At 39.5% G+C, this 14,498-nt stretch overlaps 1 protein-coding gene and 1 pseudogene across 3 annotated transcripts; both read right to left on the bottom strand.

Annotated features, from left to right (window-relative positions):
* Positions 1-494: 494 nt before the first annotated feature.
* On the bottom strand, positions 495-2,789 carry LOC311076612 (zona pellucida sperm-binding protein 4-like; annotated as a pseudogene). Its single transcript has 9 exons — positions 2,776-2,789; positions 2,416-2,669; positions 1,819-2,034; positions 1,564-1,769; positions 1,393-1,490; positions 1,160-1,323; positions 887-1,078; positions 670-817; positions 495-584 (listed from the first exon to the last, which is right to left on the bottom strand). The product of its transcript is annotated as a zona pellucida sperm-binding protein 4-like (transcript).
* A 1,834-nt stretch (positions 2,790-4,623) lies between these two features.
* LOC311076137 (eosinophil peroxidase-like) lies at positions 4,624-12,046 on the bottom strand. Of its 2 annotated transcripts, XM_084104063.1 has the most exons (16): positions 11,949-12,046; positions 11,455-11,514; positions 9,730-9,823; positions 9,462-9,637; positions 9,227-9,359; positions 9,012-9,141; positions 8,662-8,868; positions 8,210-8,567; positions 7,911-8,071; positions 7,551-7,809; positions 7,288-7,458; positions 6,898-7,135; positions 6,452-6,648; positions 6,179-6,216; positions 5,723-5,776; positions 4,624-5,567 (listed from the first exon to the last, which is right to left on the bottom strand). In XM_084104063.1, exons 2-16 carry the CDS (start codon positions 11,510-11,512, stop codon positions 5,553-5,555), a joined length of 2,289 nt encoding a protein of 762 aa, XP_083960189.1. In that variant the 5' UTR covers positions 11,513-11,514; positions 11,949-12,046; the 3' UTR covers positions 4,624-5,552. The 2 variants fall into 2 exon arrangements, with proteins under 2 accessions (XP_083960189.1, XP_083960188.1); XM_084104062.1 differs by lacking the exon at positions 6,179-6,216.
* Positions 12,047-14,498: the final 2,452 nt, after the last annotated feature.

Raw genomic sequence — 14,498 nt, 5'->3', positions numbered from 1 at the left:
AGTGCGTGATGGGGTGAACCAGGCTTATATGGGGTGTACTAAACAAGATGAGATACAGGTGAATGTGATAATGAGTGCTGATGAGTCCAGGCAGAGAATGATGGGAGATGTAGTCTGTGAGTGAACATGAGAGTCTGGTGTGGAGTGCCCTCTGGTGGCTCTCAAGGGCACTCCAGCTGGTGACCGTTACACTTGGCTTATTTAGTTCCAAGTCAAGCACCCCATTCGGAATAAACACTATAGCAAAAACGCATCTATGGTTTAGTAGTGTGGCCCAATAAATAAAACAGAACAGTCATGAAAGATCCAACTCCAGTTGAAAATCAATACCAAAGAGACACTGTTGGGTTTCATGCAATTTATTAAATCAAAATTCACATGACCAGTTTAACTTCTCCACTAGACACCACAGTTTGCCCACTAGAGATGGTCTTGATGGGAGTTAAAAACCATGGGCATTTAAATGCCAAATTCTCACAGTTCCTGAAGTCGGTTTACAGAAAGCACTCACTTTTCCTAGTGCAGCTTTGCTCACAGGAGCCAGAAGAGGGATGGCACACCGCTGTACTACAGTGGATGAAGATCTAACAGAGGGGGAAAGGGTTAAGCCATAGAATTCACTATAAAGAGCACTAATATTAAGGGTTGAGGTAAGGCTGCAGAGCATACGGTTTCCTGCAGAGGAGCCAGTGATGCTGGATCAACAAATGTGAACATCTTCACAATAAAGCGCTTGTAGTGGGTTGGGAACTGAAGACCAGACGATCTAGCCACTGGAACCAATGTGGTCAAGTAACGATCATCCTGGTAAGGGCATCTGAAAGGCAAAGAGGCAGTCAGAAACACCTTACAGCACACTAGATGGATAAAGAACAGCCTTACTCACCCATCAACCAGAAGGTCCCATTGGGGTAGACTAAGTGGACTGGGGGTTGATGTCACCCAGCAATGTCCCAGCATCAGGACAATGTTGGGTCGGTCCTCTCCAAAATGTGCACCTCAACATAAACAGGCTCCCGCAGGACTTTTGTAACTGGATAATCAGCATCACTGTAGTAGGAAGTATACGCCTCATCCCCTGAGGAAGAATACAGTGTTTAACCAGAAACTGCTGAAACTGGAGCTTTAGAAAGGCTTTAGGAACACTTGAGTCAAACACTTGAGCCTTCTACACAGCCTTTGGTGACACACTGACCATTTGCCAGTCTAAGCTCCACCCTGAGGGGTCCAGAAGCAGCTACTGGTGGAGGTGGAGGAACAGTGTTGACCTCCACAACCAGAGCTTCCACTGAAGTACCAGAGTACCTACACTGGAAGAGAAGCCTGGAAAACAAACAATGAGCTTGTAGCATTTGTCAATGATTAGCATTTGATGAAGCATACATCACTCACTCAAAATGGCTGTCCCTTGTGATGGAACCAAGTGGTCCGATACCCACTTCATACGAGGAGATCATTCTGTTTTCATACACCACATATCCACTGTCCTCCTGCAAATAGTAACACTGCTGGAATCCAGTCCATTCTAAGCCATGTAGAACAAAACCACAAGCAGCTACTCACCATCATGCTGGTGCCACACGCAGTGACAGGGAACTGGTATATAGCAAAGAAAGGTGTGGATCCCACAGGACTGCAAGCTGGATCACTTCCATCCAGGAGACGGACTGAATCCAGGCTCAAACGAGGCAGTGTAACATCTCTAGCCACCACTACCACAAACTGACCATCTCTTATACACTGGTACAAGGTACAAGAGCAGGTTATTGCTGAGATCAGTTTAACATGAACACCTTTACATTGACTCAACACTCTTACCTGCCTTCCCATAGTAACACTGTTGTCCGTTAAAGCAACAGTTGATAGCTGCACATTCAGCACCACTGATACCAGGTGGTCCACATTGGATCTGCTCATAATCAGCTACAGCACATTTGTCAAGCAGCTCTGTCTGTGCCACTGGCTGCTTAGGCTGAAACTGCTGAGGAAACTGTTGACTAGCTTGTTGTTGAAATGTAAGCTTAGCGTTAAGTTCTGCCAGGAAGACTCAATCAGCGCGTCATGAATTAACTCACTTCTAACCAATCATGTGTTAACACTCTCAGTATAAAAGAATGGTACTTACATCTGTCTGAGTTCACAGATACTGACAGCACCAATTACCTCCATCCTCCCCAACCACCTTCAAGATGGTCCTTTTCCTCCATCAGGATGGTCCCTTCCTTTACCTCCAGGGGGTCGGCTGCGCCCCTGCCTTCATCTTCAGGCGGGATTTGCAGATTCCGTTACCCTCGCATTGCTTGCTAAGGACGGGGCCTACGCCAAAGACTTTATAAAATTTATGCTTGCTGAGCTATTAATAAATTTACTCTTGTTACATCATTTTATCTCCCGAGTCTTTCTGGTAGAACTGACTGAGGAAACTGTTGACTAGCTTGCCATTGAACTGACTGAGGAAACGGTTGATTAGCTTGTTGAACTGACTGAGGAAACGGTTTACTAGATTGTTGGACTGACTGAGGAAACAGTTTACTAGATTGTTGGACTGACTGAGGAAACTGTTGAGTAGCTTGCTGTTGAACTGGCTTAGAAAACTGTTGACTAGCTTGTTGTTGAACTGACTGAGGAAACTGTTGACTAGCTTGCTGTTGAAATCGCTGGCCAGCTTGCTGGAACATCAGAGGTTGAGGATTTTGGGGCAGATTACTCCACTTTGGAACAGCATGACTGAAAGCACAGAACCAAACACACAGTGCCAGAGACTGAACAGCACACCAACTTCCAGCCATTGTTCAACAGCTATTCACACTGTTGAGATGCTGCCCTTTGGTGTTTTTGTACTCTACAGATTTTGGTTAATTGACAATAATCCCTGCCTCTTCATTAACAGTCATGATTCTCCAGACTTGCATGAGTGGGATTTTATGCAACTGGGTGTTTCCATTTGTTCTTAAGATTCAATTTTCCTTGTTTTTTCCATGCTTTTTGAACATGCATAGAATGCACATATTGAGCTGATTTCAAAATAGTTTACTAGTACTATTTCTGCCGTTCAGAATTCAGCCTTTGTTTTATGCTTCATCATGTGAATATAATAGTGGATGTTTTGGCTATTCTGGATTGCTTTTTCCAATTCTGGCCTGTGTATTCAGACTGACTCAATAGTTTGACATGCAGGATTATGTTGCAATGATATGGAAGCCTGTATCAGCAATAGCTGCCATATTCTTAACATTATCTTGCATTTCTACTATTATACTCTAATATGTGGTCATGTTTTTGAAAGCTGCATTTATTGATCAAAAATACAGTACAATTGTGAAATATTATTCCAAATTAGAATAGCTAGTTTCTATGTGAATATATTGTAAAGTGTAATTTATTCCTGTGATCAAAGCTGAATTTTTAGCATCATTACTCCAGTCTTCAGTGTCACATGATCCTTCAGAAATTATTCTAATATGCAGATTTGCTGCCCAAGCAACATGTCTGATTATTATCAATGCTTTGACACTGTCTGCTGGCATTGCGTTTGTGACTTACTTCACCAACTATGTTCACTATGGTCTGTAGATGCACACAAACATCTATCATTAGAGCGGCATCAGAGCGAAGCTCTCAGTAACCGACAGCCAGCTCAAGCTCTCCATTCCAGCTCCTCATGGGCCAATTGAGCTCATCAGTGTCACATAAGACATTTGCAACTGGATTATATCAATGCAATAAAGAAATTAAAAAGCCCTTCACACAACAAGTAGGGCTGCACAATGATGGTTAAACTGATAATCATGATTATTATCATTTGAGAAATTTCTTATACATTATCAGAATTATTGCACTCTCATGTGAGCACAAATCAAGAGAACTCATATACAGGGTTTATTTGCCAGAAATACTGCAAGTCATAATTGCGAGATGTAAACTCAGAACTCTAAGAAACTCGCAATTGTGAGAAATAAGTAAGAATTGTGAAATAAGTTGCAATTACTGTTATATTTTATTCCTTGGCAAAACAAACTGCGAGAAAAAAAAAGTTTTATGTAGCACCCTGCTACATAAAAAAAATAAAAAATAAAAAATAAAAAATTGGTTCAGTAGTGTGGCCCAATAAATAAAACCAAGAACAGTCATGAAAGATCCGACTCGTTGAAAATCAATACCAAAGAGGCACTGTTGGGTTTAATGCAATTTATTAAATCTAAATTCACATAACCAGGTTAACTTCTCCACTAGACACCACAGTATGCCCAGTAGAGATGGTCTTGTTGGGAGTCTCCCTTCCTGTGAAAGTGGTAGAAGCATGAGGAGCATTTAAATACCAAATTCTCACGGTTCCTGAAATCAGTTTACAGCAAGCACTCACTTTTCCTAGTACAGCCTTGCTCACAGGAGCCAGAAGAGGGATGGCACACCGCTGTACTACAGTGGATGAAGATCTAACAGAGGGGGAAAGGGTTTAGCCATATAATTCACTATAAAAAGTACTAATATTAAGGGTTGAGGTAAGGCTGCGGAGCATACGGTTTCCTGCAGAGGAGCCAGTGATGCTAGATCAACAAATGTGAACATCTTCACAATAAAGCACTTGTAGTGGGTTGGGAACTGAAGACCAGACGATCCAGCAACTTTTCGAAAAAAAAAAAGTATTTTTCTTTATTTGTTTATTATACTTTGCTAAAAGCATACACATAAATAACTGTCACAGAATGGACTACAGAATATTTTTGCTGCAATCTGACAACAAAACCAAAAACAACTTTTATCAACATACAGTGCATTAGCGGTTACGTCAATGTTTCTAAATTATGAATAGTTTTGCTTTAAACAAAAAGTATAACTAAACCCTTAATTTTGCATAGCTAACATAGTCATATTGTATTAATAAAAAGACAACAACAGAAACAACTACTTCAGAGATCACAGTAAGAAAGAAATCAGTGTTTTAAAAGACAATGGAAAAGTAGCAGATTTACAATCAGCATTTTATAGGCTTTTTACATTTTTGTTGGGGGGGGGGGTATTTTTATTTGCTGGATATGTGCATTTGTTGCACTGCATTTATAATAAATAAAAACAACAGCTACATACAAGGAAAATTGTAATGCATTATAAGTAATAGTCCTAAACAGGGAAGAGAATATGGCCTGAGAAATAGCTGGAACTTCTTATGACATTAGCACCCCGAGAAGCCTCCATCCACACACGGTCTCCTATCTGTAGGTTCAGTATCACCTTCCCTTCAGCTAATGATCGCGTATTAAGCTTGATTGTTTCAGCAGTTAGCTGTACAACATTATTTATCTTTAAGGTCACTGTGCCCAAAGTCTGAGTTCCTATGCATGAGAACTGGAATTCATATACACCAGGAATCTGGCAGATGAACAGCCCTGATTTTTGGTTATAATTGTTCTGTCCATTGTAAAGGACCCGACTGAACACAAGCACTTTAGCAGAGGCAGGAAGGGTGGTGCCAACAAAAGCAAAGAAGGCAGAATGTTGTCCTGTAGTGTTAATGGGGGGTCCTGGGGGTCCTTGAGGTCCAGGTGGGCCTGCTACACCTCGTGGACCTGGGAAAATTAAATATTAGAGAAACGATAAAAAATCTTGGCTATGTTGGTAAGTTCTGTTATCTGGCTTAAAAATGAGAAAAAAAATGAGTGAGGTTGGCAGCTTTGTTGAAGGAATATTTTGATTTAGATAGCTTGAGCTATGGCTTGCTTACCAGGTTCCCCCTGAGGTCCTCTGGGTCCCGGGGGTCCTTGGAAGGACTCTGTATCTGAGGGTTCATGCATAGATGTTATATGTTTGTACTATAAGCCAAACTGTTTGCATTAAAGTAAAATAAATCACAGTTTAAAATGCAAAAGATGCCCCTAAACCAAGCAAAATTCCTTGAAGCATGCAGGAGGTAGAAAGAGGGATTAAACAGCTTACAAAGGTTTGGTGCAGTTTGTGTGCAGTCAAAAACATGAAACATTGTTTGACAGTTGTGACATCCAAATGTATTAAGTTATGTCACTGCACCAGTCCAGTGTACAGCAAAGAAGAGATTACTCAAGCTGTGTCCAGTCTAGAGGTTTTGCAGTGAATGAATTGCCATTAAAGCTAATAAATCATGTGCACAGCATCATAACTCTCTTTTTTCTTGCAATTAGAAGAAAAAGAACACTTTTCTAACCTCATTTCCAATGTCTGATATGCTGATGCCACCGTTACCTGGAAGGCCAAATACCAAATCACAGGTGAACCAAACCATGGTGACCATGCAAACAGATTATAAAATTTCTTCAATACCTGGTTTGTGCCTATACTACCATAAATTAGGTACTCTACAAGCACATAGAAAAGGTAGTAAGAAGCTTAGGCAGAAATTTGCAGTCAGAGGAAGAAGATTTATGTATGACCACATAGCACATAAGCATTTAAGAGCTCTAATACTGTGGTGCCTTACCAGTTTCAATCCAAGGGTTGAGATCGAAAGCAGGGATATCCCCACAGTTAACGAAATTGGCTGAACTGGTGAAGCGGAAAGGATCTCTAGGAACTCTGCCGATTCCAGTGTTGTCACAGATGATGCGGGCCAGCGACACAGAGGCCAGTGATGCTTTTTGTTTGGTGGTAAACACTCCTTTGTTCTCCCACCATAACCTGAACACAACATGACACCTCATAAACACATTCTAGCCTCATTGACCAAATCAGGGATGTCCAATCCCGCTCTCGGAGGGCCAGTGTTCTACAGATTTAAGCTCCAACCTGCCACAGGGCATTTACCTGAAGATTTCCTGAAGACCTTGATTAGCAGGTTCAGGTGTGTTTAATTAGGGTTGGAGGAGGATAGTGACACTTCAAGAGAGGTATTGGACACCCCTGGACTAAATACACATAAATCTTTACCTGTCACCCTCGCGAATGTGCTGGAACTGTGTAGAGATAAGGCAGGCAAAAAGAGAACCAACACGACCACCAGGAACAAAAGGCTCAGCAACACCTCCCAGCCAAATGTCAATATTCTTAGGGGTGCCATAAAGCTCAATCAGCCTGCGAGCCAATTCAGTGTTGTTCATCACCACAGCCAATTCTTGCTCATTCTGAGGTTCAGACAGTCCACAGAACCGTCGCCATGCATTATAGCCTTATGAGGAACAACAGATGGTTACCGGTAAGTCTTCTCTCAAAAACACATGCAGTGGTAATGCACCATGAAGCTGAGTTGGCTTCACATGGTTCAGATTAAAGGGTTTCAAGACTTGGTGTGCATGTTGTATATGAGTCCAGAATATTTACCTGGTATAGCGTGGTCACGGCCTCTTTGCATATTGAGGGATGCCAAGTCCAAAGCAATGTGGGCTGTAAAGGCAAACAGTCTCTCTCTAAGAGCATTCACCATCATGTGGTCCTGTGTATTCAGTTTTGCTGGCCGACCAATCAGTCCACGCAGCAGAGGATCGATGCCCCCTACACAAAAAGCAAAGTAGAAATAAAGTAAGTTTGAAAGAAGACAGATTTAGGACTCTCTGGGTATGCTGTAACAAGCCTCACAAATTCACCTTCAAATATCACCCTCCATGGCGAGAAGAAGGCCTCATAGAGGGGCACACTTGGAAATTGAGGATGGTTCTGGTAATTTTCATCAAGACGAGATATGATGGGTTGGATGGCCAGGTGGGCAAAACGGAAAGCTGCAGTGGCAAAGACGTTTGCAATGGTAGGGTCCACATTTTCATTGTAACCTGGATATAGTCCAAGGTGTCTATTGTAAGCATCAGGACCCACAATTATCGGCAAGTAGTCCTTAATCACCAAGATCTAAAAGAGAAAGGAGAGGTTGAATATATGAATATATATGTTGTACTCCACATGTAACTGTTTGTGCTTGTGTTAATGCACTTTTCATTGAGTGTCTTTACCTGGTTGTAGGCACCCACAATTTTTCTTGCCTCTTGATAGAGGGTTTCACTACTCCAGGTAGGATTTTTCACATGGAGGGCACGAGCTAATCTATTGTGCTCTCTCAAGAAAAGTGCATGTAATGAGGTAAGAGCAATGTTCTCAACAACACGAACATCCCCTGCACACATCAAGAATTCATGAGCATTTGAGTTGTGCAAATACCATACATTTTAGATGATGGATTTACAAATGAAAACTATGCCCGATACTTGCATATGAAGGCATAAGATTTTCTAAGAATGAAAAAGTTACTGACCTGCAATGAAGCAAGGCACCTCTGTTAGGGTGGTGTCATTGAGGGTTTTCCCACGCGTGGCACACATGTTACTTTTTACACTAGTAAAGGGCAGGTGCTCTCGTCCATTATCCTTGAACTGATCGTTGACACGTAGAAGACCACCATCATTGGTCAGGTCTCGTAGTTCCTTTGCTAGCCCATCCTCATTCCCGTAAACCTGTCCAGCATCTAGGAAAGCTGTTAGAGTGTTGATCTGTTCCCGAACTTTGGGGAATCCACCAAACATATATGCGGTGTTCCCAGAACCACAGGCCGGTGATGAACGGAAGAAAGGGAGACAGGAGTCAGGACGCAGGCGTTGATCTCCTGGAGGAGCCTGTGTTTTGACAATAAATATTGCATGAAAGATAGTTTTTTATAAAACAACAATAGTGGGATAATATCTGACAGAAGAACAATCTTTGACTGACCGGAATTGGGAAGCAGGGTTCAGAGCGCTCACAGCTCTCGTCACAGTTGAGGCCACTGCTGAAGGACCTAATGCTTGGTGAGGTGGGCGTAAAAGTCAGATCGTGGTCAACCCATTGCCCAAAGATGGTAAGCATGAAGGTAAAGTCACGATCACTCTCTACGTCAGCATCTGCAGTGCTTAGAATACGATTGGAAACCAGTCTGACCTGTAATCATTGAGGTAGACAGATCATTTACTCACTCTCATGAGCAAGAGAGTGAGTCTCACGAACATTCAGACATTGTTAACTGATTGATGGCCTACTTGATTGTCAAGTAGACTTCAGTCAACTATTCATTATCATCATACCAGGGGCAGTGCTGCACCATTGTGCAATCTGTTGGGATCCCATCCTTTGGCCTGGGAGATGCCATCCTCATAGACAGCAGGCAACCATCGGGCAAAAGGGGTGTTGGACGCACCAAGAAGTGGGTTCCTCCTGGGAATGATACATTTAGTTGTTTAGCATAGCAAACACGGAGTCTTTGATTAAGACTACTCTGAATAAGAAGGGCAAGACAGACCTGTTGTTGCAGACATTGCTGGCAGTTCGATACTTGTTTATGTGGGGTGTGGTCCTACATGAAGGTGGCTGGACTTGAGCAGCACAGCCGGTCAGACGTGTAATCGTGTTAAGCTCATCTTGAGTGAGTAGATCTAGGGGAAAACATATAATGACAGTTTATAGTAAGGAACATCAGTCAGTGATGGATCATTTCTGAGCTTTGCAAGTTTAGCCAAGTTTTTTTGTCCTCATACCTGTAGCATTGATGGACCTCTTGTGTACATGATGGGCTTTTTCACTGATCAGTCTAAGCGTTTGCCCCATGTAGTCTGCGGCTCTCACAGCCTCTCGTGTCTTTCGAGCTGGCTGTTTCAGCAGACGTAGTATGTCGGAAGGCTTGATGACATCTCTGCGCACCCTTGCTAAGCTCCTGGAAGAGGGGAGATTTATAAAAAAATAAAATAGATCAATGACTGATGATGGCAGAGAAATTTTTAACAACATTCTTAAAATTTTACTCACTCATCACGAGAATACTTGTAAGCAGCATCTACGATTTGCTTTGCTTCCTCAATTGAATCCAGAATGAAACGTCTCCCGGGACTCTCTTCTTCTTCTAAAAAAGAAAAGGCTATTACATCAGGATCTGGCCCTAGAAAGGCTAATGTAAGAACTGATTTTCCTGCTAAAACAAAACGCACCCTGCAATAAAGCCATAAAATGCACCCTGGACAGCAGATAGCAAAGACAGAGCACAGAACCTTGTCCTGCCTAAACTTATCTCCTTGTCCCCTTGTTTGACTTCAACTCATCCCCCCTCTCCCTCTTCAAGGCACTGAAAGTTCATTAAGAATGTCTATATAACACATATGGTGTATCTTGTGAATATGTTGTTTTTCATTTCCATGTTTAGTATCATTTTAAGTGTCACAGTGCGATTGGTAAAATGGTCTTAATTTCATTGCAGTCATTGGTTTAATGAGAAAGATTGAGAACTTAGGAGAATCCTGTTTCTCCTCTCTGGCTGATATCTCTTTATGATATCTCCTGAAACCAGGTGCTACCCCCCTGGGGTACATGGATTGGCCCAAACAACTCTAAATAACATTTGTATAACCCCTTTTGTTCTGGTCTGGTACTTAAGGCGAGGTGACAGAGCAGACTTTGGGACTCTTTACCAGGCATCCCCCATACAGTGATGTCAGTGTTTTCCTGTTGGAAAGCACTCACATACCACTGTATGTCTCTGTCAGGAAAACATTGCTTACTTTTAGAATCATCTTTGAGTAAATGATGTCATGTATTTTTCTGAATTGGCTTTTTAATCATTTACTTCTGTAATTGGCATGATACATTTTTACCTGACAAATAAATGTTACATCTTGATTTATTCTGAAGTTTTAGAAATCATTCATTTTAGTAGATTAATGTGTAGTCTGGTATTTCCGCAAATCTTTGTCCAGGATAGATCAAACTGAAGGCACTATGAATGGAGCATGGGGCACATCTTAGGAAGACCTTCTGATTTCTGACTATCTCCTAACTTAGCATGTTGTACGCTGCAAATATTATAAAAAATTACACCTATGGGTCTGCAGTGAGCGGCTGCATAGGGTAAAATACTTGCACTGCACCCTCTGACTATTTCTGGACTGGCTAGTTTGTGATCGTGAGCGCACATTCGCGACGTGACGTCTCAAAGTGACACTAGGTCCGTACTGAACGAATATTTGAAATTATGAGATGCCCAGAATAATCAAATATCTAAATTAATTCATAATCAATATTTATGATTATTTTCTAATCAGAAACACAATCTAAATTTGATTATCATTTGAAATTGGAGTCAGATTACGCATAGAGCTAAAGTAATACTAAAACTAAATTCCAATAAATTAAGTGAACTTCACTGGAGCGCTGAAAAGACCTTCGCCAGGCCGTTGGATTCCGTCGTTGGGCCAATGGGTGGTCCTTACACTAATGATGACTAATTTTAGTGAAGGCTGCAATTTATTTATTTATCTATTTATTTATTAACTTTACTTTACAAAATGCAACAATGTGCAGTAAGTGATAGATGTAGTCATGAAATTGAATCTCCAGAAGACGAATGTCATACCAGGTGTAGCTTAAATGACTAAAGAGAACAAGACTACATTTCTTGCACCAGAATTCTTGATATGTTTCGATTCTATATTGTTAATTATTAGCAGTTTGATTTTTGATGGCATGGTTGGTAAAACTTACCACCCATTGAAAGGGCACAACAGCACCCCACCACAAAAAGAAAAGTGGGAAGATTCATCTCTGAAACACAAATTGAGACATGTAGAGAGTAAACATAAATAGATTTTGTGTTTATGAAAATTGCACTGTTTTCTGTATTTCAACAATTTAAATTTAAATTTGAAGATAAATTCCTCTACATTTAATTGAAAAATTATATGATTAACTTAAAAAAAGTAACTTTTTTAAAACTGCTAAGTGGTGTAAAATGGCACTTTAAACTAACTTAGCTGTTTTTAAACTAAATAAATTGTTTTAAGACTATGCATATTTTACATTTTAATAGAAAGGGCAAAATAATACTAAACATTTATCCTGAAAGATAAAAAAAAATCAACAGTCTAGAATAAGAAGTGTCTATTAAATATAACAATTATTTACTCTCAATTCTTTGCATTTGCAATCAGCATCACAGAGTTTCATGATACTGTTTTTTTAAAAGTTGCATTTCTCACCTGGTGACAGGTCTCAGGCTCTTTGGTTCTGGACTCAAGGCTCAGAGTTTGTTGTACTGACTGGATGGAGCAGCCATGCTTTATACCGTCCCTCATCCTCATGTTAAGCATCATTGAGGGAGTCGTAGGTGGGGCAACTGGTTACTGGTAACTGTCACTTCCTTCTTCCTTTTCACTGAAGGGCATTTACTATTTACATGAATCATAGTTTGATTTATTGATTTATCTGAGGTGACAGTCTGACAATTATTTACTCTTCATTGCTCTACATTACAGGAATGCAAGGACAATAGTTACAGATTTCTCTACTTATCTTCTTAATACTGACACAAAATATTTTATGGTTCACTAAAACAAAAAAATATTATTCTGTCATTATTTGCTCACCCTCATTCCAAACCTGTATGCCTTTCTTCTGTGGAACATAAAACATAATATTTTGACAAATGTCTGAGTGTTTTTGTCCAATGCAGGTCAATAGGCCCCTATGTTTTTTAGTTTCCAATGTTCTTCAAAATATATTATTTTGTGTTCAGCAGAAGAATGAAAGGCATACAGGTAGACATTGTTCATGAAATAGATATAATAACTTTAAGTAACTTTGCAACTATGTCAGCTACCAGTCATTAGAGTATTAGTAGACTGTCTGTATCTGCTAACAGTTGTGATGGTCCACCAACAGACATTCTACTGACTATAAGTAACTTTGCAGCTACATGTTAACTTATTTTACTAACCTGAATCTTATCACCTACAGAAAATCTGATCAAACAGTCTGACCTAACAGTCAACTACAGTCTACTATACTCTAATGAGTGTTAGTTAACATGCAGTTGACAAGTTACTTACTGTATAAGTAGTAAAATGTCTGAAGTGGACTATCAAAATAAACAGAGGTGTCAAAAGTATTCGCTTTCATTACTCCGGTAGAAGTATAGATACTAAGGTTTAAAAAGACTTCTGTAGAAGTTGAAGTATCAACTCAAGCTTTTTACTCAAGTAAAAGTGTAAAAGTACTGGTTTCAAAACTACTTAAAGTATAAAAGTAAAAGTAATGTAAGGATAAAAAAATGGCATTAAGGACCGGACCACAGGGGCCTATAGTGCACTACCCCACCTCCTCAAAAAAACATTTTTCTAAAGGCCATAATGACTATAATGTTATATTAAAATGTTAATGTTGAAAAATTTGGGATGCACTAGGCTACCTGTTTCAGTCGCATATATGCCCATTGAAAATGACCGCATTTTAGTGCAATGCAAATTCATTAAAGAACCATATTATATAGCCTATGTGTACTACTGAACATTATCATGTGTTTCATGGAGCGGAAGATATGATGACTAGTTGCCTATAAGTATTGTAATGGTGTAAAAAGTCAAACTGAGGCATGTTATCAATAACCTTTATTGGAATGTAAATGTACATCCAAGCTTAGCTACAGGAATCTGTGAGGGCAATGTTTTTTTGTTTTTTTTGAATGATGACAGGCCGGAATGAAAACAAGCCGGAATGAAATGGCTGTTTTTAAAAATTTTAAAAGGAGTAGAAAGTACAGATAATTGCGTGAGAATGTAAGGAGTAGAAGTAAAAAGTCAGCTGAAAAATAATTAATCCAGTAAAGTATAGATACCCAAAATTTCTACTTGAGTAAGGTAACAAAATATTTGTACTTTGTTACTTGACACCTTTGGCAATAAAGTGTAACCGAAATATTAATTGGAAGTATGGGAATTATATATAGTGACAAAAATATTAAACAATATAAAACTCTCTTATATTCTATCTGCTTCAAAGTCAATTTCAACTTTGGACATTATCTTAAACAACTTCCTGCTTTTTAAACAATATTGAAAGAGTTTAAATGTGTGATGGACACATACATAATACAACATAAATTCAATCGTTGAAACTTTTGACTGGTTAGTGTTTATTACTGTCATCATGTTTCTTTTAGTTTTCTAATTTAGGAAGTAAATAAATCTCTACTGTGCGACAGCCAAACAATAGATGAAATTGTTTAACAGCCTAGTGACCTATAATCTCTCACTAAGATGTCGGGCGCTCTCTTGCTTGAAAACATTTCCTTCTCTAATTTTTTTTTTTTTTTTTTTTTTTTTACCAGCACTGCACCTGTCATAGTTTATGGCATCAAACCACATGATGTGATGAATCAGAGCCTGTTTATGAAGTTGTTTTAAAGCAAATGTTGGTCTGATTACAGAACATTTCATGAAAAACATGCTGGCTTTATTAGTAACAAGATATTTAATGTTAGCTTTAAACCTACAGACTTCATTTGTCAAATTATTATCCCTACTTTTATTGGGCACAAAGTCTGTCTATGTTTTTCATCTTTTCATTTCTGTTTTTCAAAACTTCTACTTCCATAAGACTCTTTCATTATTGGAGTCATATGAAGTTTCAATTCATGTCATTTTTATTGCATTTTTTACCACTAAAAGTAAACGCCTGCAGACTTGAATACAATTGAATAATTTTATTTTTGGTCTTGCAGAATTTTTCTCATACAGATATGGTGAAAGTAT

Source organism: Abramis brama (assembly GCF_963993115.1).
Source record: "Abramis brama genome assembly, chromosome: 25".
Classification (NCBI taxonomy): domain Eukaryota; kingdom Metazoa; phylum Chordata; class Actinopteri; order Cypriniformes; family Leuciscidae; genus Abramis; species Abramis brama.
Note: the sequence above shows the minus strand (reverse complement) of the source record. Positions and strands in the feature narration are given on the sequence as shown.